This window comes from Dipodomys spectabilis, unplaced genomic scaffold (assembly GCF_019054845.1).
Source record: "Dipodomys spectabilis isolate Male_0828 unplaced genomic scaffold, ASM1905484v1 ptg000054l, whole genome shotgun sequence".
Classification (NCBI taxonomy): Eukaryota; Metazoa; Chordata; class Mammalia; order Rodentia; family Heteromyidae; genus Dipodomys; species Dipodomys spectabilis.
The window spans coordinates 43,092,217-43,119,343 of record NW_024870731.1 but is presented as its reverse complement, the minus strand read 5'-3'; the positions used below and the strand labels follow the sequence as shown (position 1 = coordinate 43,119,343).

The following is a 27,127-nucleotide window of genomic DNA, read 5'->3' as shown; positions in this document are numbered from 1 at the left end:
AAAGTGGTTCATTCATAACTTGAGTCAGCTCTGGTTTTTAAGATGCACCTGTGCCGGTGGCTCACGCCTGTAATCCTAGCTACTCAGGAGGCTGAGATCTGAGGATCACAGTTCAAAGCCAGCCAGGAAAGGAAAGTCAGTAAGACTCTTTATCTCCAATTAACCACCAGAAAACCGGAAGTGGCACTGTGACACAAGTGGTAGAGCACTTGCCTTGAGTTGAAGAGCTTAGGGACAGCCCCCAGGTCCAGAGTTCAGGCCCCACAACCAACCAAAAAAAGAAAGAAAAAAAAGATGCATTAGTTGTTACTGCTTGCCTCAGTTTACCATTTACAAAAGTGCTTCTGGGCTGGGAAGGTGGCTCAGTGGTAGAGCGCTTGCCTTGCATGCATGAGGCCCTGGGTTCAATTCCTCAGCACCACATAAGTAAAAAGAAAAAAGCCGGAAGTGGCGCTGTGACTCAAGTGGTAGAGCGCTAGCCTTGAGCTGAAGAGCTGAGGGACAGCGCCCAGGCCCAGAGTTCAGGCCCCACGACTGGACCCCCCCCCCCAAAAAAAATGCTTCCACTCAAAGTTGTTGGTATAGCCACCACTGGGTTAGCTCTGCTGTAGGAAGTGCCACAGTGGGCGCTGGTGAATTTGAAGGAGACAGGCAGGAGCTTCGCTCCCCCCCCCCCACCACGCCCCGCAGCTGATGCCAGCCCTCCTGAGCCACACAGCCCTCCATTCTGTTATTCTGGAAGCCTAATCTGATACACTGTGAACTGAAAGGACTGACTTCCCTAATACAGGAAAATAGTGATTAAATGGTAATGAAACATTTATGTGCAATTTAATGTTGAAATCTGAAGCCTTAAAAACATGTTATTTATCTCTAGGATTAGTTAGTTGGAAAGCAAGGTTCATTTGGTCTTGTTTCTGAGGCTAGAAATGTTCAATTCTGTAAGAGCAGAGGTGAACAGGTGGAGGAGCAGTGTGAAGGTAAGGCTATGAGAATTCTAAGGGACTCTCAATGAGTTTTGTGTGAAATTCTGGGGCCTGTTGAGTCATTTGATTCCGAACTATGGTGACACCAAGAGCTCAATGAATGACTCACATCCAGCCTGAATGAGCAAAATGAATTCTAATAGGAGTTACAGAGCAGTAAAAGCCTCCTGCAGATCAGATCACTGTGTTTATTGGACCTGGTCTATGACTCCTGAAGGGCTGTCATTGGGACTCCCTGGACCCACAAAACCACCACCCCTCGCCTGCAAAGCATCTACTTTATATATAGCTGTAGTTTACAGCAGAAAAAACTTGGGTACCGTGAAGATGCTGTCCCTGGGAAAGTTCCATGCTTCTGCAGACCCCATCCTTGTTCTAATCAGGGGTCTTGCTGACCTTAGCAGACACTGTCCCACAGTGGGAAAGTCTGCCATTAGACACACAGAACAAATAGGGGCTTGCTGCAGGATTTAGTTACCGCAGCTAGGAGCTGGAGGGAACGCTTCCAACGCCCAGACCCTTGGCATACACTAAGCACTGGATGTGACCCATTACTCCACAGGTCACAATCTGAGGTCGGGACTGACGGAATAATGACTAGAAGCACAGAGAACATACCCCGGGTGAGTGGAACAGTGACCTGCTGGGGCAGGTCACCTGAGGTGACCCAAGAGGGAGCTGCCTCAGCGGGACATGGGGCTAGAGAGGTCTGTACAGAAAGAAGTGACCAAAGTAATAATGAAGGCATCAAATGGGAAGGATGTAGCCCAGAGAGCCACAAATGCTGTGACATTATAAAGTCCATCTGGGGCCAGGTGAGTTAGGGCCCTTAGATGCTTTTAAATTAGTGACAAGTGCAGTTAATAGGTTTTAGAAAGCCAACTGCCATTTTTTCTTGAATAATAAGCTGAGTGCTGCAACCCCCGTAGGGAAGGCATATACTTATGGTGCCAAAGTATGGAAGAATGTCCAGGAAGGGATGCAAGTGGCAGCTTTGACACAGTCAGCCACACACTTACTTTTGCATTTTCAGGTACTAGGGCTTGAACTCAGGGCCTTGTGTACTTGCTTGGCTTTTTCACTCAAAGCCGGCACTCCATTATTTGAGCCACACCTCCAGTCCAGCTTTTTGGTGGTTAATTGGAGAGGAGTCTCAGTCGAGTGCTAGTGGCTCATGCCTATAATCCTACTCGGGAGGATGAGATCTGAGGATTATAGTTGTAAGCCAGGCTGGGCAGACTCATCTGAGACTCATCTCCAATTAGCCAGCAAAAAAAGTTGCAAGTGGGGTCATAGCTCAAAGGTACAGCACTAGTTATGAGCAAAAAAAACCCAGCTCAGAGCATGAGGCCCAGAGCTCCAGCCTTAGTACTGGCACCCGTACACATGCACACACGTGCATGTTGCAGTGTCATGTGCTCACACTTGTGTGCACCAAAATCCATCTCAAAAGCAAAAACGGGCAAAACGCGGTTGGAGGAATAGCTCAAGTAGTAGAGTACTCTAGCCTTTTAGCAAGCTGAAGATGGAGTTGTCCCAGCAAGAGTGCTGCATATATGGAGTAACAGTGTAATAAATAAAAAAAATTACAAACTATAGGCTATCACAGAAACAGTCCTATTTATTTAATATAGTACTATTCTAATGTTCCTCCATTTTTTTTTACATGTGACATTAAAGCACACCACAAAGCCTTCCACGTTGACAAGGATTTGCCAAAATAGTTATTGCTTTAAATTTCTAGTTCTCATCCACTTCACCTTCACAATAAGCAAAAACTCCCTTCCAGGGTTTCTCCAGGGCCTCTCCAGGTCCGGGATCTGTTACGCACCAGGGAATTACAAATGGTGCTTTTTCCTACGCGGAAAGGCGGGAGGAAGGGAAACGTGGGTTTAAAATGCTTCCTATCAGAACGACTGTGACCAGAATACTAAAATTGGAGTCACCCTCATTAAGGCCCCCACGGATACTGTTTAACAAAACCTACCTATCTTGGAGCACTCATTCTTAGTAAGGAAGGTGCAGGAAAACGTTAATTATACAGACCGTTGGGGCCTAGTGAACAAATTCAGGGACTGCACCTTCCCAAGCATGGGAAATGGGAAGCGATCTAGTGATTGTCAAACAAGCCATTTCAATACTTGGTGTGTGTAAAGCCGTGGCACACTCCACCTCGTTCTTGACTAGAAACCGTCCAGTGGAGGGGCGTGGAACTGCTCACGGCTCGCATGAGTGTCCATTAACTCATCGGTTTTTAAATGGGCCTGGGGGTCTCCACCCCGCGGTGTGGTCAGAAGCGGGTGCAGCCTCAGATCCCGAGAGCCCCCCCCCCCCACAGTAACAATACGAACAACAACAATAAACATAACCGTGGGGCCGACACCCACTCTAAGGGACCGCGGGACGGCGAGTCGCACACCTCCCGCTGGGCAGGCGCGGGCCCCCGGGGCGCAGGCCGTCACCCAGGCGGGAGGGCAGAGGGCGCGGGGTCCCGGGGCGCAGGCCGTCACCCAGGCGGGAGGGCAGAGGGCGCGGGGTCCCCGGGGCGCAGGCCGTCACCCGGGCGGGCGGAGGGCGCGGGGTCCCCGGGGCGCAGGCCGTCACCCGGGGCGGGCGGGTGGGCGGAGGGCGCGGGGTCCCCGGGGCGCAGGCCGTCACCCGGGCGGGCGGAGGGCGCGGGCCCCCGGGGCGCAGGCCGTCACCCGGGAGGGCGGGCGGAGGGCGCGGGGTTCCCGGGGCGCAGGCCGTCACCGGGGCGGGCGGAGGGCGCGGGGTCCCCGGGGCGCAGGCCGCCACCCGGGCGGGCGGAGAGCGCGGGGTCCCCGGGGCGCAGGCCGTCACCCGGGCGGGCGGAGGGCGCGGGGATCCCGGGGCGCAGGCCGTCACCCGGGCGGGCGGGCGGGCGGAGGGCGCGGGGATCCTGGGGCGCAGGCCGTCACCCGGGCGGGCGGGCGGAGGGCGCGGGGATCCTGGGGCGCAGGCCGTCACCCGGGCGGGCGGAGGGCGCGGGGATCCTGGGGCGCAGGCCGTCACCCGGGCGGGCGGGCGGGCGGAGGGCGCGGGGATCCTGGGGCGCAGGCCGTCACCCGGGCGGGCGGGCGGAGGGCGCGGGGATCCTGGGGCGCAGGCCGTCACCCGGGCGGGCGGAGGGCGCGGGGATCCTGGGGCGCAGGCCGTCACCCGGGCGGGCGGAGGGCGCGGGGTCCCCGGGCAGGACGGCGCTGTCCCCACGACCCCCGCGGCCGCGCCGCTGCGCTCCGGGCCGGCAGCCCGCGGCCCGGAGGACGAGCGAGCGGCGGCCGCGGCGTTCCGGTGCGCGCGCGCGCTCAGCCAATCGCGTGCCGCCCGCCCCCCGCCGCCGCGGCGAGGCTGGCGCCGGGAAGAGGAAGAGGAACATTCGCCCTCCTCCTCCCAGCGCGCGGGCGGCGGCGGCGGCGGCACCGGGGTCACGAACTCTGACCTTTCACTGACAAAAACAATAACAAACCCCCTCCCCCGCGACCCCGGCGGCGCCCCGGGGCCCGCCCCGCCGCCCCTCTCCGCGCCGCGGCGTCTGGGCCGCCGCCGCCCGCCGCCCGCGAGCCCGCGGCCCCGGGCTCCCGCCCTCCGCCGACGCCGGCCTCCGCGCGCTCGCCCTCCGCGCCGGGGGCCGCCCGCCGCAGACACGGGACCCGCTGCGAGGCCGCCGCGGCGCCCAGCCCTGAGGTAAGCGGGACGGGGCGGCGGCGGGCGCCGGCGGCGGGGGGCGGGCCTGCGCGGGCTCGGGGCGCCGCCGGCCGAGCCCGGCCTTTTACCTTTGCCACGGGGCGGCGGCGCCCGGCGCTTTGCATAGTGGGCCGGGCCGCGCCCTCCCGCCCTCCCTCCCCGCCCGCCCGCCCGCGGCCCCGCCGGGCGAGCAGCCGGGCTCCCCTGACCGGTCCGGCCGCGCGGGCGGGGGGGGGGGCGGGGGGGAACGGCCGCGGCCCCGCCTCACGGCTGGCCCCCCGCCAGCGCCGCCATCTTGTTCCCGCCAGAGACGGCCCCGGCCGGGCCGGGCGCCCCTCCTGCGGGCCCTCCTCCGCCTCCCCGCGTCCCTCCTTCCCCGACTCCCCGGCTCCGCGCCCCGGCGCCTCCCGCCTGCCGTTGAGGGCGGCCCTGGCCCAACCGCCGTTTTTTTCTGAGAGGGAAAGGAGGAAGGCGGGCGCAGGGCGCGACCTTCTGAGCGACGGCCGCGCTGGCCAATGGGCGCTCGGATAGGAGGGCCGGGCCTGTGGCGCCGCCCCCGAGGCTGTGCTGATTGGCTCGCGCGTCGGAGGGCGGCCCTGAGGGCCGGGAGCCGAGGCCGCCGCGCGGTGCGGGGCCGGGGCCGCGGGAGGCCGGGACGGAGCCGGGCGGGGGCCAGCGGAGGCGCATCCGCTCCAGCTCGGCCGTGCGGTGGGCCTGTGGCTCTGAGACCAAGGAGCGCTCGAAGCCCGGCGCGGTCTCGTGAGCCGAGTCCTTGGAGTCTGTCAGTGTGTGGCCCGCGGCGCCGGGCCGTGTGGGGCCCGGGCCCGGCCTTCCCTCTTGGAGTTGTCTGGGCTCGGAGAGTGGAGCCCGGGCTACCCCGCCGCCCGGAGTGACGGGAAACCGGGCGCCCTCGCCGGGCCAGGGCCGCCGCCCGCGCCAGCGCCGAACCGGGCCCAGGCGGTGCGGTGGCTCCCGCCGGTCATCCCGGCCGCCCAGGAGGCTGAGATCTGAGGACCACGGTTCAAAGCCAGCCCGGGCAGGAAAGGCCGTGAGACTCCGATCTCCAAATAGCCGGAAAAGCCGGAAGTGGCGCTGTGGCCCCAGGGGTAGAGCGCCAGCCTTGAGCAGAAGAGGCTCAGGGACAGCGCCCAGGCCCAGAGTTCAAGCCCAGGACTGGTGCACGGACTCACGCAAGCTGTGTGAGCGCGAGGTTGCCGAGTCGCCAGCAGTGGAAGGCTGAAGGGCTTTATTTATTAAAAACACAAATGTACTTTGTTTTAGGCACTAGGGTTACATCTAGAGGACCAACTGGAGAAGGCCCCAGGCCACCTAGAGTTGGGTGAGTGATGGAAAGACGAAGAAGTAGTTTCAGAGAGAGAGAGCTCATCAGTCCATGAAGAGGAGACTGGGTGGTATGCATTTAGATTGGATGGTAGGGAAGGCTGGCCACTCAGGATGGTGTTTGGATGGAAGGGCCCAGGAAGAAAAGAATAGGGTTCCAGACACCAGCATGCAGCCTCCTCACAGGAGAGAAGGCTGGGGGTGTGAGAATGGTGACTGGGGGCAACGACTCAGCAAACCAGTACACTGGGGCTGGGAAGGTGGCTCAGTGGTAGAGCGCTTGCCTTGCATGCATGAGGCCCTGGGTTCGATTCCTCAGCACCACATAAGCAAAAAGAAAAAAGCTGGAAGTGGCGCTGTGGCTCAAGTGGTAGAGCGCTAGCCTTGAGCTGAAGAGCTGAGGGACAGCGCCCAGGCCCAGAGTTCAGGCCCCATGACCTGACCCCCCCAAAAAAAACAACAAAAAACCAGTACACTTACGCGTGTAAATTCTTTATCAGCCTCTAATCTATGTTCATCGAACTTATGCCCAACTAATACCCCAGGCACATAGGAATACAAGATGGCAAAGATTGTAATCTTCAAACACATATGAACGTGGTTCTTTGGACACACAGGCATACACACATACAAAATGTTTTAGGCAGACGTTAAAGCATTGTGGTTAACAGCTCATTGTTTACCAGCAGTGTAATTTTGAGTAAGGTACTTAGCCATTTTGAGCCAGAAAGCCTCCAAATGCTAAGAGAACCTTCCCTTTAGAATTGAATTAACATAAAAATTTAAAAGCCTAAAAAAAGGTGTCTGGTACAGAGTAAATACTCAATAAAAAATTGGAGGTTATTGTAATTATGAAGCAGTAGTTGTCTGTTAGAGACAGTTAAATTATAGAAACAATGAATTTTCTGGCAGTGTGACTGTAGGAGCCAAAACATTACATTGGAATGCTAGGATTCGACTCTTCTATTTCCAGTGCATGCCTGGCATCCACTCCAAAAGCTTACTAAGAAAATCAGGTGTGGGACTAGGTACTAACCAGAGGATAGAGCACTTTGCCAATTGCAGATCTTTTACAGGTATTACAGTGTTTAGGCTCCAATGTAGAAGCTACTTTTCTGCTGTCTGTTAAAGCATTCCAGTGCTTGTCAGTTCTTTTCTTATCCCAGCTCTGGACACACTGACGTGCCTTCATCTTCCTTCACAGTGGTTTACCATCAGCCAGGTACCTTGAAATACTCAAATGCCTGTCTGCTCGGCACTCCTCCTTCCCCTCAGTCTTGCGGCTCTCTGCTCAGCAATCCCCTTCTCCAGGAAGTTCTGAGTCCCACCGCCAGTCTAGATCAGATTCTTTTATTTTCTATTTTGTCCTTGCCTTTATAACCTTCATCTCACTTTGTAATTAATACTCCTGATTGTTTGATTAGCGTTGTCCTTTTTAGTACACAATAAGCGTTGTTCCAGTGGGAATCATTTTGCTCACCATTTTGTGTCTAGCTCTTAGCAGAATGCCTGGTACTGTTTGTGGAATGAGTGAAGAGTGTTGATAGTTGATGATATCGCTAAGTTGTTGCACATAAATGGGGCTTTTTTATGTGTACTTGTTTGGAAGTTGAAGGAACACTACTTGCAGCAAGATGTTTGCTACAGTATTTGCATGAATTTTGGACATCTTAACTGAGCCATCACTGCCTGCAAATGTAAATATAGGTGAGATGACCCATTTGAATCTTCTATACTTCTCTTGTATGTTTTGTTTAAGACAAGAAACATTTTATTAATTGAATTGCTAGAGTAATTACATAAAAATTAACAGGCTCATGTGTAAAGAAGCTAATAGCTCCAAATATAATCATATCATTTACCTTGAAGAATTATAGAACCATAATATGATTTTCTTTAAATAAAAAATTCTGGTCTTTATTTCTCTGTCACAAGGGCTCTCAGAGCAAGGATGTGGACTGAAATAGATTTGCAGAGAGTTGGAATTTATCTTTCCATCTTCTTATGGCTTTATCAAAGTTAAAATCATGTTTTACAACATATTATGTCAAGCTTCTACTAGAGAGAGTATGTGTGTGTGTGTGTGTGTGTGTGTGTGTGTGTGTGTGTGTGTGTGTTACTAAAGTGTAAATCCAGGGCCTTGTATGTCAGACAAACACTCTACAATTTGATTCTCACCCCCAGCCCTCTTTGCTTTATTCTCCAGGTAGGGTCTCACCTTTTTTGCCCAGGGCATTGGCATAGGGGACAGGTTAAAGCAGGTTCGGAGCTGGTGTCTGGGAGCCTTGGATCAGAGGGAGGGATGGGAAGAGGACTGTTGAGGACAGGACAGCCTTTGAACTCTCCTTTGTGATACACTCCTAGACTCCAGTAGCCTGTATTGATGAAAGTCCATCTCAGGGCAAAGGGTGACTTTTCAGGGCAATAAAAATTACCTTCTTCACTATAATAAGCAGACACCTAAACATCCCTTGATAGGAAGTAACACCTTTTATTTCATAATTGTTTACAGTTCCAAAGATTCTGCTTTTTAGTAATGTTAACATGGCTAAGAACCTTATTCCAAGGCTGAAGGAAGATACCATTTTCTCCTCTTTGGGCTGTAGGAAAAAGTGCTGGTGACTGGAGAGCAGAGTGCTGTTGCCACATATGGAGGCCAAGTGTGCCTGGTGGGCTAGACTCAAAGGCTAAGGCGTTGTGGTTGCATGGGGACCCCGCGTGTTTACCTTTATTGTTTCTGTAGTGAGTAAAAACAAAACTATACAGGAAATAAAAAAGTTCTACCTGGTTGCCCACACACCTTTTAAAAACTCTGATGATGGAAGTGGAGCTATGGCTCAAAGTGGTAGAGCACTAGCTTTGAGCAGAAGAGCTCAGGAACAGTGCTCAGGCCTTGAGTTCAAGCCTCACAACCACAAGAAAATAAAAACACCCCCACGGGGGCTGGGAAGGTGGCTCAGGGGTAGAGCACTTGCCTTGCATGCTCGAAGCCCTGGGTTCGATTCCTCAGCACCACATAAGAAAAAAGCCGGAAGTGGCGCTGTGGCTCAAGTGGTAGAGTGCTAGCCTTGAGCTGAAGAGCTGAGGGACAGCACCCCGGCCCAGAGTTCAGGCCCCACGACCAGACCCAAAAAAAAAAAACTGGAAGTGGCACTGTGGCTCAAAGTGGTAGAGTGCTAGCTTTGAAAAAACTCAAGGACAGTACCCAGTTCCTGAGTTCAAGCCTGAAGACCAAAAAACAACCAAAAAAAAAAAAAACACCCCCACAACCCTGATGGCCTGCCATTGGCGCCGACAGGTCTCTGAGAAAAATACACAACTGAAATTGGATGGCTGTAGAAGTTTCACAATGATGCACAGCCCAGTGGCTTTTATGGCAGAGTGGATCTGGCTATGGATTATTTGTAGAACATTTTAGAAATGTCATTTGTATCTCCCATTGCCACTCACTCCCACACTGCTTCTGCAATAACATATCTTTCTTTTCACTAAGTTGATTAGGTAAATGTCTTGCAGTTATTGAAGAAACATTACCTTTTAATTGATTTGCCAAAGCTAAAAACAAATGTCACAAAGTGTATCAGCCCCTGGCTGAAAGGCTGGTAATTAGAATGTGTCTATTGACTTAATACAATCACAGTTTTTAAGAAATAAAATTTAAACTTGTCCTTTTTGTGGGGTTTTGTTTGAAGAGGGACAGGGCAGGGTATAGTGACACATATCCAGTCCTAATACTTGGGAAATTGAGGCAGGAGGGTCACCAGTTTAGGGCCAACTTGACCTACATAGGCCCAGTCTTTTTTTTTTTTTTTTGCCAGTCCTGGGGCTTGAACTTAGCACCTGACAGGAGAGTTGAGCATGAAGTCTAGTGGTATAGCTTGTGTTTAGCATGTAAACAGGTTTTGTCTCATTCCCACTACCAAAAATAAAAGTTAAAAATAAGAATGCATGCATGCAAGGCAAGCACTCTACCACTGAGCCACCTTCCCAGCCTAAGACATTTTTTTTTCTTTTTCTTTTTTGTCAGTCATGGGGCCTGAACTCGACCTGGGTGCAGTCCCTCAGCTCTTCAACTCAAGTATAGTGTTCTCCCACTTTGAGCCACAGCAATACTTCTGGCTTTTTTGGTAGTTTAGTGGAGATAAAAATCTCAGACTGTTCTGCTTGGACTGGCTTTGAACCACAAACCTCAGATCTCAGTCTCCTGAGTAAGATGATAGGTGTGAGCTGCCAGAACCCAACAGTATTTAGTCTTTTAATATGGAAAATACAAGTTTTTTTTGGGGGGGGGGGGATGGAGGGAGGATGGGAAGGGATGGGAAGGGGAAACAAAGGAGGAGGCTACAATGCTTGATAAGAAATGTACTCATCTTGCCCATGTAATTGTAATCCCTCTGTACAGTATTTTCACAATTTAAAAAAAAAAGAAAATACAAGTTTTCTGAGAGGGGAATAATGCACAAAAAAAGTTACATGAACCTATTGTGGCTTCATGGTAGAGTGCTTGCCTAGCATGCATGAGGCCCTGGGTTCGACTCCTCTGTACCACATAAACAGAAAAAGCTGGAAGTGGCTCAGGTGGTAGAGTGTTAGCATTAAGCAACAGAAGCTCAGGGACAGTGCTCAGGCCCTGAGTTCAAGCCCCAGGACTGGCAAAGACAAAAGCTTAAGCTGGGCACCTGTGGCTCATACCTATAATCCTAGCTACTCAGGAAGCCTGAGATCTGAGGATCACAGTTCAAAGCCAATCCAGGCAAACTCTTATCTCCAATAAACTACTCATAAAAAGCCAGAAGTGGCATTGTGGTTCAATGGTAGAGCAGTAGCCTTGAGCACAGAGAGGCTCGGGGATGGTATCTAGGTCCTGAGTTCAAGTCCCAGGACCAGGGGGAAAAAAAGGCCTGGTCTTCCAGTAGAAGGTGGCTCAGTGGTAGAGTGCTTGCCTTGCATGCATGAGGCCCTGTGTTTGATTCCTCAGCACCACATAAGCAGAAAAACCGGAAGCGTTGACGTGGCTCAAGTGGTAGAGTACTAACTACCCTTGAGCTGAAGAGCTGAGGGACAGCACCCAGGCCCAGAGTTCAGGCCCAACTACTGGCAAAAAAATAAATATAAAAGTGACGGCATTTTGATGATGAGGTATAGACTGAACTTGACCTTGAAGGTACCCCAGGGAACTTTTTCTTCTTCTAGAATTTTATTTATTAAACCCTTGTTTTCATTTCCTGGTTTCAAGTTTGAATATATGATTCCCAAGTTTAGGGCTATGTAATTGTCATGTTTTGTTCTTTTTCTGGCTCTTAAGATTTTTCTGTCTTTATTTTCCCATTAGTACAAAAAGGCTTCTGCCAGTTACAGTAGAACTGAATTTTTATGGAATACTTCATACCCAATAGTGGGACACCTGTTTTTCTGCAAAGGGTCATTTGGATTTTTGTTTTTGTTTTGTCAGTCATGGAGCTTGAACTCTGAACTACAGCACCACTTCTGGTTTTCTAGTGGTTTATTGGAGATAAGAGTCTCACGGACTTTCCTGCCTGGGCTGGCTTTGAACTGTGATTCTCAGATCTCAGCCTCCTGAGTAGCTAGGAGTACAGGCCTCTCAAGCCACCAGCGCCCGGCTTTCGTTTGGATTTTTTTTTTTTTTTTTTGCCAGTCATGGGGCCTGAACTCTGGGCCTGGGCACTGTCCCTCACCTCTTCAGCTCAGGGCTAGTGCTCTACCACTCAAGCCATAGCACCACTTCTGCCCTTTTCTGCTTATGTGGTGCTAAAGAATTGAACCCAAGGCCTCATGCATGCAAGGCAAGCATTGTACCACTGAGCCACCTTCCCAGCCCTCATTTGGATTTTATAATAACATCATTTGTGGGTTATACAACTGGAAACATGAGAAGCATATGAATCTTTCCTGTCATATGTCAAGTGATTTCAAGGGCCTAATACTGCATGTGGCCAGACATTCCCCAGCCCTGCCTTCAAATTCAAGAAACTTTATCTAGTAGTATTTTGCAAATAAGTATTGATCTTTTAAATGTTGACACGATTTTATCCTAATTCTGCCCATTATTTTGCCTAGTTTTTGCAATTTAGCAGTGTGAATTACAAATGCTGTTGGTGTATTCATATAATACATATAATTCATATAATAGTTAACCACCTTCAGATCTTCTGAGAAAGTAAAAGCACTGTCACCTTCAAGTCGCAGCTACATTTTCATGCCTACTCAGTTCTGGGTGCAGTGCATACATATTTAAGATCTAATCTTCACATAACCTCATATGATCAGTATTAAACAGATGATGTCAGTGTTGGAGCCTCAAAAACCTACTGTACTTGTTTAGATGAGAAAATACCAAAAGAGTAGATACCTTTAATGCTGTGTAATTATGGCCATGGATGATTTGAACCAGTTGATTGTGATGGGAAAATCAGGGTTACACATTCCTGCCACAGAAGACAGTTTCCTTGGCCCAGAACTTACTATTTGAGACACCAGCTGTAGGCCTGGTTGAGGAGCACAGATGGGCTGTCATGGTCTCCGAATGAGATGGAACTCTTCCTAATTGAGAGTCCCACTTTCATGGCATTATGATCTGTAGCCTCGTATGACTGAACGACCCGGGTAGGAAGGGTTAGGCAGCTGTCACTTGAGAGCTTGGAAGAACTCATTCCAGACATGGTTGTATTCTGTGCTCCCAGCATCCTGCGTTCTGTATCCCAGTTCTTCTACATTGTGTCATTTGTGAGCCATTCATGTTAAGTTTAAGAATATGCCTTCCATCTCAGACTCTTACACCTGATTGTCTACTCTGTGTAGAGCTGTGTGTGTGTGTGTGTGTGTGTGTGTGTGTGTGTGTGTGTGTGTGTGTGTGTGTGTGTGTGTGTGTGTGTGTGTGTGTGTGTGTGTGTGTGTGTGTGTGTGTGTGTGTGTGTGTGTGTGTGACTTGAACTCAAGCACTGGGCTCTGCCCCTGGAGCTTTAATACTCTACCACTTGAGTCACAGATCTACCTTTAGCCTTTCTGTTTGTTTGTTTGAAACTCATGGCCATTCTTGTCCAGGCTGGCTTTGAACCATGATCCTCAGATCTCAGGCCCCTAAGTAGCTAGAATTACAGGGGTGAGCCACCAGCGCCCAGCTCTGTGTAGAACTTTCTATATTCCCTTTCTGGCATTGCTAAAACCTAGCTTAAATATTGCTTGTCTTGGGGGGAGGCTGGGAAGGGATGTGAAGGGTAAACAAAGGAGGAGGCTGCAATGCTTGATAAGAAATGTACGCATTACCCCTCTGTACAGTATGTTCACAAATAAAATAAATTAAAAAAAAAAAGAAATGTACGCATTAACCTGCCCATGTAATTGTAACCCCTCTGTACAGTATGTTCACAAAAAAATAAAAATTAAAAAAAAAAGTACGAAAAAAAACAAAAAAAAATATTGCTTGTCTTGTAAGATTTTCACAGGCTCCTACGGGCAGTTCATCAAAATCAGGGCTATTCTCTTCCACCCCTTTTTCTTGTTATTAATTCTTAGCAGTCAACCCTTGCTTAGTTCATGACAGTTAATAAGTATTAGTGCAGGTACTTGGGCTTAATTAGTTTAATGCCATCAGGGAAAGATAGAGTGGTAGTATTTTCTTACTGAAGATACTGGGTTTTACAGCTCTTGGCAACAGTCTGGCTCTCTTCCATAAACATTATTGTGGGTGGAGGCAGGTGTTTAAGATGAGTGACTCAGCAGCCCTTGAGACTCAGTTTTCTGAATCAGGAAGCTAGCTAGTTCAGTGTTCTGTTCAAATTTAATAATAACCATTTAATAATTATTAGCTCTGCCAGCCAAGAAGATTGTCTTTTGTTATTGTTGTTGTTAGCTATGGGGCTTGAACTCTGGGCCTGGGCGCTGTCCCTCAGCTTTTCAGCCCAAGGCTAGTGCTCTACCACTTGAGCCACAGCACCACTTCCAGTTTTCTGATAGTTTATTGGAGATAAGAGTCTCATGGACTGTCCTGCCCAGGCTGGCCTTGAACTGTGATCCTCAGATCTCAGCCTCCCAAGTAGCTAGGATTGTAGGCGTGAGCCACTGGCGCCTGGCTAAGAAGATTGTCCTTAAAAGCATTTTTTTTTTTTTCAGTGCTGAGAGTCATACCCCAGGGTCCTTGACTTGGTAAGACTCTTGCCACAGAGCCACACTTCCAAATCCTCTAGCCCTCCAATTTTATTTCTATAGTTGATAATAGCAAAGCAATAGCATTTTTTTCCCTCTAGAATATAGTTGCAAAACTATATTGTGCTAGTGAATATGGACTTTCAAACTATATATAAACACAGCCCCTATTCTTGGAGCTTTTGTTTTGGTCTAAAATTGGGATTGGAACTGGGTATCTGCCTTTTTTGCTTATTGGCTAGCACTTTACCAGTCCTGCCACACCTCCAGCCCCAAAGGTGTGCCCAGGCTGGTCTCAAACTTGTGATCCTCCTGCCTGATACTTCTTGTTGATGACTAGTATGTACCACTGCAAAGCCCCACGGGGCTTTTCAATCTAGTGAAACACCCTGTGCTTGATAATCATGCTCAATACTCTTCCTCAAGATCTGTCATCTCCTGAGTGATCTTTCCACTTGTAGGACAACTTATAGCTGTGATAACAGTGAAAGAAACTCTTAGGTGAGTCTTGACCATGATTGTTGTCTTTCTTTTCTGGGTGTGCCTGAGTTAAATCCCCTCCCTTCCTAACACTTCCTGGAGGGTCTTGTTTCTTCCATTGTTATGTCCTAAAAGAAGAAACCTTTATCTATTATATAGTATCTAAGAATGGGGTATGTTTTATGGCAACTTAGTTTTGAAAGTAATGAAATGGAAAATACTTTTTTTTTTTTTTTTTTTTTTTGGTCAGTTGTGGGGCTTGAACTCTGGGCTTGGGCGCTATCCCTGGGCTCTTCAGCTCAAGGTGAGCACTCTACCACTTGAGCTACAGCGCCACTAGTTTTTCTAGCGTCACTAGGTTTTCTAGTGGTTTATTGAAGATGAGAATCTCACGGACTTTTCTGCCCAGGCTGGATTTGAACCGTGATCCTGAGATCTTAGCCTCCTGAGTAGCTAGGATTACAGGCGTGAGCCACTGGTACACGGCTGGAAAATACTTTTAAAACTGCTTCACACTTTTCTGTTCTGACAATTTAAATCTTGATGTTGAAAGCATTTGTTTTATAGTTTCTTAATCAATTTCTCTCCCTTTCAGTCTTGCTCTGACTCTACTTGTTTTTCTAGAAGGTGCACATTTCTCCTGGTTCAGTTTTAAGTAGTTGTTGTGATGCCTAGAGCTGCTTTAGAGGCAGGGAATCAACCCTGAGATCAAGAATTTTTGTATAAAGAAAGGTTCTCTATCTTCAAGTAAAAAAGGAGTTGGAAAGCAGAGTGTAGTGGCTCACACCTATAATCGTAGCTACTTGAGAGGCTGAGATTTAAAGGATATGATTTGAGAGATCCCATAAATCCCAACCAATAAAAGGCTGGGCATAGTAGTGCACATTTTTATACTTACTACTGGAACACATACATAAGGAGGATTGCAGTCTCAGCCAGCACAGGCAAATTAGCAAGACTATCCAAAAACTAAGAGCAAATGATGTTGTGTGGCAAGGCATCTGCCTAGCAAGCCCAAGGCCACAACTCAACCCCCAGTACCACCAAAACAGAGAGGCGCTTGAGATAATTCATGAAATTGGTGGGGGCATTTGTCCTACCAGAGACGAGACTTACTGTAATGCCCATTTGTAGAACACATGCAAAGCATGCGCAAGGCTCTGGAATCAGCCAGTCTCCCCCAGGATGGAAGAAGAGAAAATGACTCTATAACCACAAGGACTGCTTCAGAGTTTTAGACCTGATCCTTACTGTGGGTTGCCCGGTGTCACTGTATCATTTATTTGGGACAGGAGGAGCTAGTTCTTTTTCATGACATGTTCCCATTTCTTTCCCTTTCTATTTTGGCAATAAATTACCTAAACAAGAATTATGATATTAGAATTGGCTCTCTACTAGTGTATAGAATGGTAAAGAAAGTCACCAGAGAATTAAAAAGCCTATAATACTTTACATGGGAACTCTACCTAATTGCACTAAAAAAATTGCAATACATAATTTTCTGAGTACACAAATGAATTGTACATGTGTTTATAAATATTGCACATTCATTACAACTGTGTAGTTATGATGCAAATCCCAAAAGTAACTTCTACTAGAGCTTTGTTTTTCTATTGAGCAAATCATGTAGGAGTTAAGTTCAAACTGTACCCCGTCTATCCTGGATTTCGTGTTAGAATTAACTAGGAAAAGTTTAAGAAATACTCAGGGGCACTGTCTTGTGGCTAGAAGAGACCAGGGGTCTGACAGTAAGCTTGTACTCAAATGGCCCTCATCTAGGAGACAAGCACACTCTTTGGTCTTTAGGTGGTCTACTTCAATTCCTCAGTTTTTACAAATGATAACAGAAAATTTATTTTTTCCTGTTAGTGAAATGCTGAGTTATCCGGTTTTCTAAATATTAAGGACCTAAAAATATGAATTAATAAATGTGTGAGTACCATATTCTTGTAAGCACACTATCTGTATGTCTTTCTTGTTGATAATGTTCATTTTTCAATCTATGACCAAGGTGCATTAGCTCCTGGGCAGGGCTTAGCTCCTCACTTCACCACTAAAAGTAGAGTTTCCGATAGCAATCTTGTGCTCTGTCCAAAGCTGATCTCATACTATTCTCAGATAGCTACCTTCTTACTCAGTGTAGTATGACTGGGAGTTTCCACCTTCCAGAGCAGTGAACCAAGTTGTTAAAACCCAGATGACCTAGTCATTAAAGTTTCAACTTCATCTGCCAAGAGAAGTTTTGTTCCCAAATTAAAGTGTTTCCACAGTTACTTTCGGCACTTGTGATTGAAGACGCTGGTCTTCAGTATGTTCTGGCATGCTGGGCTTGTAGCTCCGTCTCCGTCGATGGCACAGTCCATGTAAGACAATACCAAACGTAAATTTTGGTTAGTAATAGTTTTCAAGTAGCCTGGTTTTTTCCCCACCTGATAGAAGTTGCTGCATCTTTCCAAACAGGTTCTCTAATGGTCTTGCTTCACCATGGCCACAAATATGGAGGGGCTGGTTCAGCACAGAGTGGGGACCCAGCAGGTGGCTGAGGTGAGTTCCAGGGGCTGGCACCCTTGCTTTTGAGAGGAAAGAAAAATCAGTGTGCTCTGTTGTTTCAAAATAGTCCCAAGGAAGTTAGCACATGATCCAAATCCAAAGAGAAGAAAAAGGCAAAAATGACAAGAACAGTTGTTCATAACATTTCTTTGCATGAGCAGGTGGCTCATCTTGCATACAAGATGGCTTGAGCCAAACTAATAGAATGATTCTTGCTGTGGGAATTACTTTGAATTCTAACCCTATTATCATAGTTTCTCATACACTTGATATTTTACTAATACTGTAGAATCAGAGGCCGATGTTGTGTGCATTCAGCATACTTACCATTATCCTCATGAGAAATACGAAGGCGGGTGTGTCAGTGACCAGAAGACCTAGTTAAAAAATAATTACAAGCAACTTAGGAAGTACACCTACATGACATAGGGGATCCCAGAGGTGGGTCTTGAATGAAAAGTATGCATTTGTCACAGACCCAGGCAAGTAGGGTAGAAAATTTTCTATCTGATTCTAGAGGGAAGAAGGAGCCGTCTAAGTCAGAAATTCTGTAGTGGGCTGAAGCGTTACATGGACTGGTATGTACAGGCAACTTGAAGTTTAAAGGACGCAGTCAGGTCTAGCTCTTGAAAAGCATAATCTATCATCACTAATGAAAAACTTTGAATACTCATTCTGTACCAGACTCTCCCTATGCCAGGGCCTTAATCCTCACTATACACTTTTGAGGTTAGTGCTAGTATTTTCATTTTAGAGATGTTGGAACCAATACTCAAATACCAGGGGTACACTATAACAAACCTGAGATTCTAACCCACATCTTTTTATTGTCTGGAGTATCTTCAGCTAACCATGGCTCATACTGAAACTAAGGCCATTGGTTGATTGTGGGGCTTGAACTATGGGCCTGGGCGCTGTCCCTCGGCTCTTCAGCTCAAGGTGAGCACTCTACCACTTGAGTCACAGCACCACTTCCGGTTTTCTGGTGGTTCATTGAAGATAGGAGTCTCATGGACTTTCCTGCCCAGGCTATCTTTAAACAGTGATCCTCAGATCTCAGCCTCCTGAGTAGCTAGGATTACAAATCTAGCATGTGGCTAGATTTGTACTTTTGAATCATATTTCTAGAGCAGAGGCAAATTCACCAAGAAATGAACAAAGAAAGGACTTTAAAATTTTTTAAATTGTTATTATAAAGATGATGTGCAGAGGGGTTACCGTTTCATAAGTCAGGTGATGAGTACATTTGTTTTGGTCAATTTTACCCCTTTGCTTCATTGTCTCCCAGTTTTTTCCTCTCATCCCTGCCCATAAGTTGTATAGTTCATTTTTAGCATAATGTCTACTGAGTACCACTGCCTTTTTTTTTTTTTTTTTTTGTCAGCCGTGGGGCTTGAACTGAGGGCCTGGGTGCTGTCCCTGAGCTTTTCTGTTCAAGGCTAGTGCTTTACAACTTTGGGCCACAGTGCCACTTTCAGTTTTCTGATGGCTAATTGGAGATAAGAGTCTCATGGACTTTCCTGCCAGGGTTGGCTTTGAACAGCAATCCTCAGATCTCACTGAGTAGCTAGGATTACAGATGTGAGCCACCAGTGCCTGGCTCAAAGAAAGGACTTTTAAGAAAAAATTCTAAGTGTAAGGACTGAGCATGATGGTACGTGTGCCTATAATACCAGGTATATGGAAGGAATGGGTAGGAGGAATAAGAATCAAACTCCGATGCCAGCCCTGAGCAAAAACATAGGACCCTGACTAAAAAATAAAGCAAAAAAGGGCTCCAAGTGGTAGAGTGCTTGACTAGCAAGTTTTAGTCCTTACATTCCACCCTAAAATCACAGAGAGAGAGAGCAAAAGAGAGAGACAGAGAAGAAACTAAGTGACAACACACATGCCAGTTTAAAACAAAATGTTGAGCATATTTTTCATATTCTGTATCCACCATTAACTTTTAAAGAAATCGTGTATGTAGTTAATGTTCCCAGCACACACCAGCCAGTGATTGATATTAACTGAAGATGAGAGAGCGTCCAGTTGGTGGGGTGGTGCTAGGGAGGGAGCCCAGGGCAAGCACTAAGCTCCGCTCCCAGCCCAGAGCCCACAAAGTTTTGATAATTATGTTTCTTAGAGTTATGACGTATTAAAGTTAAAGTGCTTACATTTTTTGTTTTTGTTTGTGATAATACTTTGAAAATTGTTTTCAAGTATTATGGATTGTGTTTAATATGAGGGCTTTCTGTTGAGACTAGTTTGGAGAATAGTGTGTGGATTGCTGCCCTAAAAAGGCATCATTGTTTAGGGGGAGAAGTAATATAAGCTTCATGTATATATACACCCCCTGGAATTGGCTAGCCAACCTTTTTCATCAAATATCTTAATTCATTTAGACAATGAGATTTCATATATTGAGTATGACTAATATTTTTTTATTGTAAAAATAGAGTATGACTAATATTATAAAAACATAGAGACATCCTCAATTTTACATACTGAAGCAATGCTCCATAACTCACAAAAAACAAAATTATATATATGTGTACATATATGTATATATGTACGTGTATATATATATATATATATTTACTTAGCTCTCCTTGCTCTGTGTGTGTGGGGGGGGTGCTTGCGCGCACACTACGGGGACTTGAACTCAAGGGTCTTGCACTCCCACTTGACTTTCACTCGGATGGTGCCTACTACTTGAGCCATGCCTCCAGTTCTAGCTTTTTGCTGGTTAATTGAAGATGAGAATCTCATAGGTTTGTCTGCCCATGTAACTTTAAATGTCAGATCTCAGCCTCTTTTGTAACTAGGATTATAGGCCTGAACCACCAGTACCCACCTCCTTGCTGTTATTTTAAGGGATGTGTATGTTTATTTGAAATTTGGGGCTTAGTAATTTTAAACTGCATCTCATAACAATATACTACTTAGATTAGCTAAGCAAGCTACGAGAGTTTATAGATCATTCCAATGCCAGGCAGTAAAGGAATGGGAAGTAAGTATGCAAATTGAGCAGTCATTAACTATCAGTTTGTTGTTGTTGTTGTTTTTGGTTTTTTTGGGGGGGTCTGGTTGTAGGGCCTGAACTCTGGGCCTGGGCGCTGTCCCTCAACTCTTCAACTCAAGGCTAGCGCTATACCACTTGAGCCACAGTGCCACTTCTGGCTTTTTTTTCTTTTTGTTTATGTGGTGCTGAGGAATTGAACCCAGGGTCTCATGCATGCAAGGCAAGCGCTCTACCACTGAGCCACCTTCCCAGCCCCTAACTATCATTTTTTGTTTGTTTGTTTGTTTTTGTTTTTTTGGGGGGTCCAGTCGTGGGGCCTGAACTCTGGGCCTGGGCACTGTCCCTCAGCTCTTCAGCTCAAGGCTAGCGCTCTACCACTTGAGTCACAGCGCCACTTCCGGGTTTTTTCTTTTTGCTTATGTGGTGCTGAGGAATTGAACCCAGGGCCTCAGGCATGCAAGGCAAGCGCTCTACCACTGAGCCACCTTCCCAGCCCCCAACTATCAGTTTGAATAGTGGTTTTATTTAGTTAGCAAACCATGGGGGAACATATGCTTCTACCTTCCATAGGATACAGATGGCTTCCTGATGGGCATTAGGAAAGGGCTTCTTCCCTTTTAAGATGACTCTGTCAAAGAGGTAAAGCTGGGCCACACCAAAGGCCTGCGTGGGAAAGGACTGGATCAGAAAAGACTTAGGCTCAGTCAGTGCTCTGTACTTTGCTATGTCAGTGATCTTGTCCCCTCCTCTTGCAGAATACAGGTGTACCAAGCGCTCCCTACATATATAAGAATTTAATGAAAAACTAACATTAAAGATCTTTAGTCGGTGTCAAGCTTTTTTAATTGAGCACTTCATTTTTTCTGGGTTTGTGTTTGTTGTAAATTATGTACTTTTGTTGTGATTTGACATGGAGTCTCCTATCTCAGGCTGAATTGCTGAGCCAGAGTTGAACTCCTGGGCTCAGTAATCTTTCTGCCTTAGCCTTCTTAGTAGCAGAAACTCTAGGGTGTCACCATGCTGAGGGCCATTATACCTTTGCCTCATGAGTGAGAAAAACAACACTGTCAAGTCTGTAAATGAATTTCTCAGACCTCCAGGTCACCCCTTTTCTATATGGATCAGCAAAGTCACAAGAACCAATGTAAAACATGGAAACTGAGTGGTTCAGCATAATTTGTCAGATTTATTTAGTTATTCATAGAGACTACTGAATATAGTGTAGACTGTTGTACTGAGCGGAAACAGAGGAGCACCACCGAGCACTGAAAGATGTGAAGGTCCCTCACTAAAGCCATGGGTAGGAGAGCTGTCTATCACCAATAACAAAGGAACTCTGAGGGAAAGGGAAAGGGAGGGCTTAAAAGCAGAAACTGCAAAGTTGACATGTTTAGTTAGCTTGAGGAGGTTAGGTACTGACCAGATAAGAAGACGGCTCTGGGCTGGGATGGCGGCACATAGGGGGCTCGTGACCTAGGTGGGTTGTGAAGCAGGATGTCACAGTTGAGCAGTTTGCTGGGGGTATGTGGGGTTGTATTTTCCATTTTCCTAGACTGCTGGTAGCCCTTGTCATACAATTCCACATGGGCCTCTGCTTTAAAACTGGGTCCAAGGGGAAGCTAGGTATTTCAAGACTATAGACTGAACTCGATTGTTAGTTGGGTTTAATACTTTTTGACTTCAGTAAGGTCAGTAGTAAGTTCTTCTCTGTGATTTGCAGTAATAGTCATTTGAGTCATTGTGTTAGGCTTTTCATTGCTGTGACCTGATATCTAGCAGGAATAACTTAATGGACAAAGGATTTACTTTGCAGTTTCAGTCCATTGTGGTGGAAAGGATTTGGCAGAGCCCGACAACTCACAACACAGCAACCAGGAAGAAGGGGCCAGAAGGGAGAGAGATGAGAGAGAAGGGCAGGGGGAGAGAAGAATGCTGACTAGGATGCTGAGTAGCTGCTGACTTTATTTATCCCTTTTCCTCTGTACCATCTGGGGTCCACAGCTGATGGGATGGTAGATAGCCATGCCAACATTCAGAGCAAGTCTTTGCCCCTAGTTAATCTTCTCTGGAAACACCTCACAGATAAGCGCTGGGGTGTGCTGTACTCCTCTCCTTGCTATTTATCCCGTCAAACTAGCCATCACAATCCACCTTGCTAAAGGATTGACAGCTTTGCACAAAACCAAAACTTGTGGCTGGGAAGTTGGCTCAGTGGTAGAGCGCTTGCCTTGCATGCATGAGGCCCTGGGTTCGATTCCTCAGCACCACATAAGCAAAAAGAAAAGCAGGAAGTGGTGCTGTGGCTCAAGTGGTAGAGCGCTATCCTTGAGCTGAAGAGCTGAGGGACAGCGCCCAGGCCCAGAGTTCAGGCCCCACGACTGGACCCTCCCCCGTAAAAAAAAAACAAAACCCAAAACTTTTATTTTCATTGATTTTTTTTTTTTTCTTTCCGTCTTGTGGCTTGAACTCAGGGTCTGGGTGCTGTTCCTGAACATCTTTTTCTCAAGGCTAGCACTCTACCCCTTGAGCCATAGCTTCACTTTTGGCTTTTTCTTTTTTGTTGATCATGGGGCTTGAACTGTGGTCCTAACGTGCTGTCCCTCAGCTCTTCATCTCAAGGAGAGCACTCTACCACTTGAGCCATAGTGCCACTTCCATTTTTCTGGTAGTTTATTGGAGACAAGAGTCTCATAGACTTTCCTGCCCAGCTGGCTTTTTTTTTTTTTTTTTTTGAAGTAGTTTTTCTGTATAAAAGTCTCACAGACTTTGCTGCTTCAAACTGTGATCCTCAGATCTCAGTCTCCTGAGTAGTTAGGATTACAGGCATGAGCCACTGGTGCCTGTTAATTTTTTTTTCTCTACCTTTTTTATTTGTACACAAAACTTCATTAAAGTGCATTGCCATTTCATGTTTACTAGCTTGGTTAGAATTAAAATCAGACAAAAATGTTTTCAAGGATTTGGAGATATCGGAAATCTCTACAGTTACTGATAGGAATGTAATCCAAATGCCTATCAATTAAAATGACTGTGAAAACTGATTTAAATTTTTTTTTTCTACAACCGGTAGCTTTTTTTTTTTTCTTTTGTCGGTCATGGGGCTTGAACTCTGGGCCTGGGCACTATCCCTCAGCTCTTCAGCTCAAGGCAAGTGCTCTTACCACTTGAGCCACAGCATCACTTCCTAAAAATTTTTTTTTGCTGATACCAGGGCTTGAATTCAGACCCCCAACCTTGCTGGGCTTGCTTGTTCATAGCTGGCACTTTACTACTTGAGCCATGTCTCCAATCTATTTACTTGCTGCTAGTTAGTTTGGAATTTTCTGCCTAGGCTGACTTTGGACCTAGATCCTCCAGATCTCAGCTTTTTGAGTAATTAAGATTACTGGCACAGTGCACTTGTACGTGGCACACATGTTGATTTTTTTTTTTTTTTTTGGGTCCGGTAGTGGGGCCTGAACTCTGGGCCTGGGCGCTGTCTCTCAGCTCTTCAGCTCAAGGCTAGCGCTCTACCACTTGAGCCACAGCGCCACTTCCGGCTTTTTTCTTTTTGCTTATGTGGTGCTGAGGAATCGAACCCAGGGACTCGAGCATGCAAGGCAAGCGCTCTACCACTGAGCCACCTTCCCAGCCCACATGTTGATTTTTTAAAAAAATTGCTCATATTTATATTTTTCAATTTAACATGTTCATTTATGTGTACGGAACATCTTTTTTTTTTGTGCCCGTCCTGGGGCTTAAACTCAGGGCCATGGCATTGTCCCTGAGCTGCTTTTGCTCAAGGCTAGACTTGAGCCACAGCACCACTTTTAGCTTTTTCTGTGTTTCTGGTACTGAGGAATTGAACCCAGGGCTTCATGCATGCTGGGCCAGCACTGTACCACTAAGCCACATTCCCAGCCCTATAGAGAACCTTCCCATTCCCATAGCCACTCTTCAGAGGGGACCAGGCACTGTATGATGTAGGAATCAAAACCAAGCATCCTTCATGGCAGATGAGAATTCTGCCACAGAACTATTGACATACCGATTGGTTGGTTTTTGTTGTTGATTTTTTTTGTCGGTTGTGAGGCTTGAACTCTGTGCCTGGGTGTTGTCCCTCAGCTCTTTAACTCTACCACTTCAGCCACAGCGCCACTTCCAGTTTTCTGAGTGGTTTATTGGAGAAAATTCTCATGGACTTTCCTGCCCAGACTGGTTTTGAACTGTGATCCTCAGATCTCAGCCCCCTGAGTAGCTAGGATTACAGGCATGAGCCACCAGTGTCGGGGGTGGTTAGTTTTTTTAAAAAGAAATGATTTGACAAGTGCCAGTAACTGAGGCAGTGAGATACCTTTTATTCTTTTTCTTTTTCTTTTTTGTTGGTTGTAGAGCAGTGAGATATCTAATAATTTATTAATTTTATCTTTCACACTTTAAAAATTGAATTTTTCAGGTTGGGAAGGTGGCTCAGTGGTAGAGTGCTTGCCTTGCATGCATGAGGCCCTGGGTTCTATCCCTCAGCACCACATAAGCATAAAAAGCCAGTAGTGGCACTGTGGCTCAAGTGGTAGAGTGCTAGCCTGAAGAGCTGAGGGACAGCGCCCAGACCCAGAGTTTAGGCCACAGGACTGACAAATAATAAATAAGTAAATAAATTGAAATTTTCTAACTGGGCTTTAGTATTTCTTAAGTGTTGAAGATTTCGCTGTATAGCTGAAAATTTAAAGTAGATACAATACAAATAACTGTATTGTGTGTAACGTTGCCTAAATAAAGACAGTTTGTCAGGTGTGTAAGATGTTTTGAGTGAGGGAATTTGAAGAGCTTACTTGTTATCTAAAGCTGTCACCATGGGATTCTCTGAATAGGAAGGTCCTACAGAGTGGAGTAAGGAAAAATCTTCGGCGCTCATTACTCATTTTTCTCATCAGGACTTGTGTCTTCAGTGCAGAACACTTATGTTCTTCCATGTAAGGGAATGTTTAAAAACAGATCTTCCCATTCCAAAATAAACTTTAGTACTGGCAAGGACTCATCGTCAAGGGGGAGAGAACACAGTCATTGCTCAGGTGTCAAGTTTCTGTGTCTGGATGTAAATTTGATTAATTTTTCCCTCTTATGGTGGAAAGTACAGTCCAACTTCATTCTTTTTGCTTGGAGTTTTCCCAGCCCCATTTGTTGAAAAGATGTCTTTCCCCCCTATTTTGAATGTCTTGTCATTCTGGAATGGACATAACTGGAAGAATTTATTTCTTGTGTCTGTTTTTTTTTCTCTAATGTTGGTAAAAATGACATAACATGAAAACTGTCTTAACCATTTGTAGATTCACAGCTCAGTAACATTAACTGTATCTATATTTTTGTGTAATGAACAGATCTTCACAGCTTCATCTTGTAAACATGAAATACTATTTATTAACTGGTAGTACCCTCATCTGCTATAGCCCTTGACAACCATCATTCCAGTTTCTATGAACGTGACTACTTTTGATGCATCTTATAAGTAGAATCATACAGAACTTGTCATTTTGTGACTGGTTTAATTTACTTAACATGTTGTTAAGGTTCAGACTGTGTTCTGTTTTATTGGTTTATATATGTATCTATTCATACATAGTACTGCACTTTTTTTTTCTTTTTGTTTGCTTGTATTTCATGAATTTTTGAGATGACCCCACTTTGTAGCCCAGACTGGCTTTGAATTTGCAATCTTTCTACCTAAGCCTTTGAAGTGCTACAATTGTAAGCATGTAACACTACAACTGGTTCACCTCACTGTTACATTGAAGCTTCACCTTTTTTGTTTTTGGTGGTGGTCATGGGGCTTGAACATGGGGTCTGGGTGTTGTCCCTGAGCTTTGTTGTTCAAGGCTAGCACTCTACTACTTAAGGTACAGTACCACTTCCAGTTTTCTTGTGGCTAATTGTAGATAAAAACTTCAGGGACTTTCCTGCCCAGGCCGGCTTTGAACTGTGATCATCAGATCTAAGCCTCCTGAGTATCTAGGATTACAAGCATGAGCTACTGGTGCCCAACAAGAATCTTTTTTTCCTTTATCAGGTGCTGGGAGATAGCACCCAGGGCCTAAAAGCATGCTACACAGATTTTACCATTGAACCACATACTTGAGCCCTATAGTAAAATTTTAAATCAGAAACTGAAAAATCCAGCTTTGCTTTTCTTTTTCAAGAGACTGGCTGTTTGGATTCCTAGAGAGTCCATCTGAAAGAAAATTTCTAGTTCTGCACAAAGTATCATTGCACCTTTGATAGGGGTAATAATGGAATGGTTACATTGCTTTGGGTGTGTTGCTATCTTGAAACTAATGTCATGCAAGTCCATGAGTGTGGATATCTTTCCATGAATTATTTCTTTAATTTCTGTTAGCAGTGTTCTGTAGGTTTTTAGTGTACAGTCTTTTTTTCTTGGTTAAATTTATATATCCGTATTATATCTCAGTATTTTATTCTTTTTGATACTATTCATACTTTTTTGGGGGGGGAGGGTCCGGTCGTGGGGCCCGAATTGTGGGCCTGGGCACTGTCCCTCAGCTCTTCAGCTCAAGGCTAGCGCTCTACCACTTGAGCCACAGCGCCACGTCCAGCTTTTTTCTTTTTGCTTATGTGGTACTGAGGAATTGAACCCAGGGCCTCAGGCATGCAAGGCAAGCGCTCTACCACTGAGCCACCTTCCCAGCCCCTGCTATTCATACTTTTGATTAATACTTATTGATACAATTTGATACATTTTTAAAAATACAATTTTATTGTTATTAAGGTCTTTTACAGAGGGGTTATCCTTTCATAAGGTAATGAGTATATTTCTTTTTTGAACAGTGTTACCGCTTCTTGCTTTCCCCAGTTTTCCCCTCTCTTGCTCCTGCCCACAGGTTACATAGTTCATTTTCCACACAAT

At 46.3% G+C, this 27,127-nt stretch overlaps 1 protein-coding gene across 3 annotated transcripts in view; it reads left to right on the top strand.

The window, feature by feature from the left end:
- The first annotated feature begins 4,631 nt into the window (after nt 1–4,631).
- Nucleotides 4,632–27,127, top strand: part of Nr2c2 (nuclear receptor subfamily 2 group C member 2) — a 63,985-nt gene continuing 41,489 nt past the window's right edge. For 2 of the 3 annotated variants that reach the window (XR_006147433.1, XM_042679743.1), the window contains exon 1: nt 17,136–17,219. Coding sequence is in view for 1 of the 3 variants with exons in the window: in XM_042679743.1 (XP_042535677.1) it covers nt 17,160–17,219 (60 nt within the window). In the remaining 2 variants the exon portion in view is untranslated. Of the gene's footprint in view, nt 4,692–17,135; nt 17,220–27,127 lie in introns of those variants that run through there. The other variant, XM_042679744.1, reaches the window with a different exon arrangement.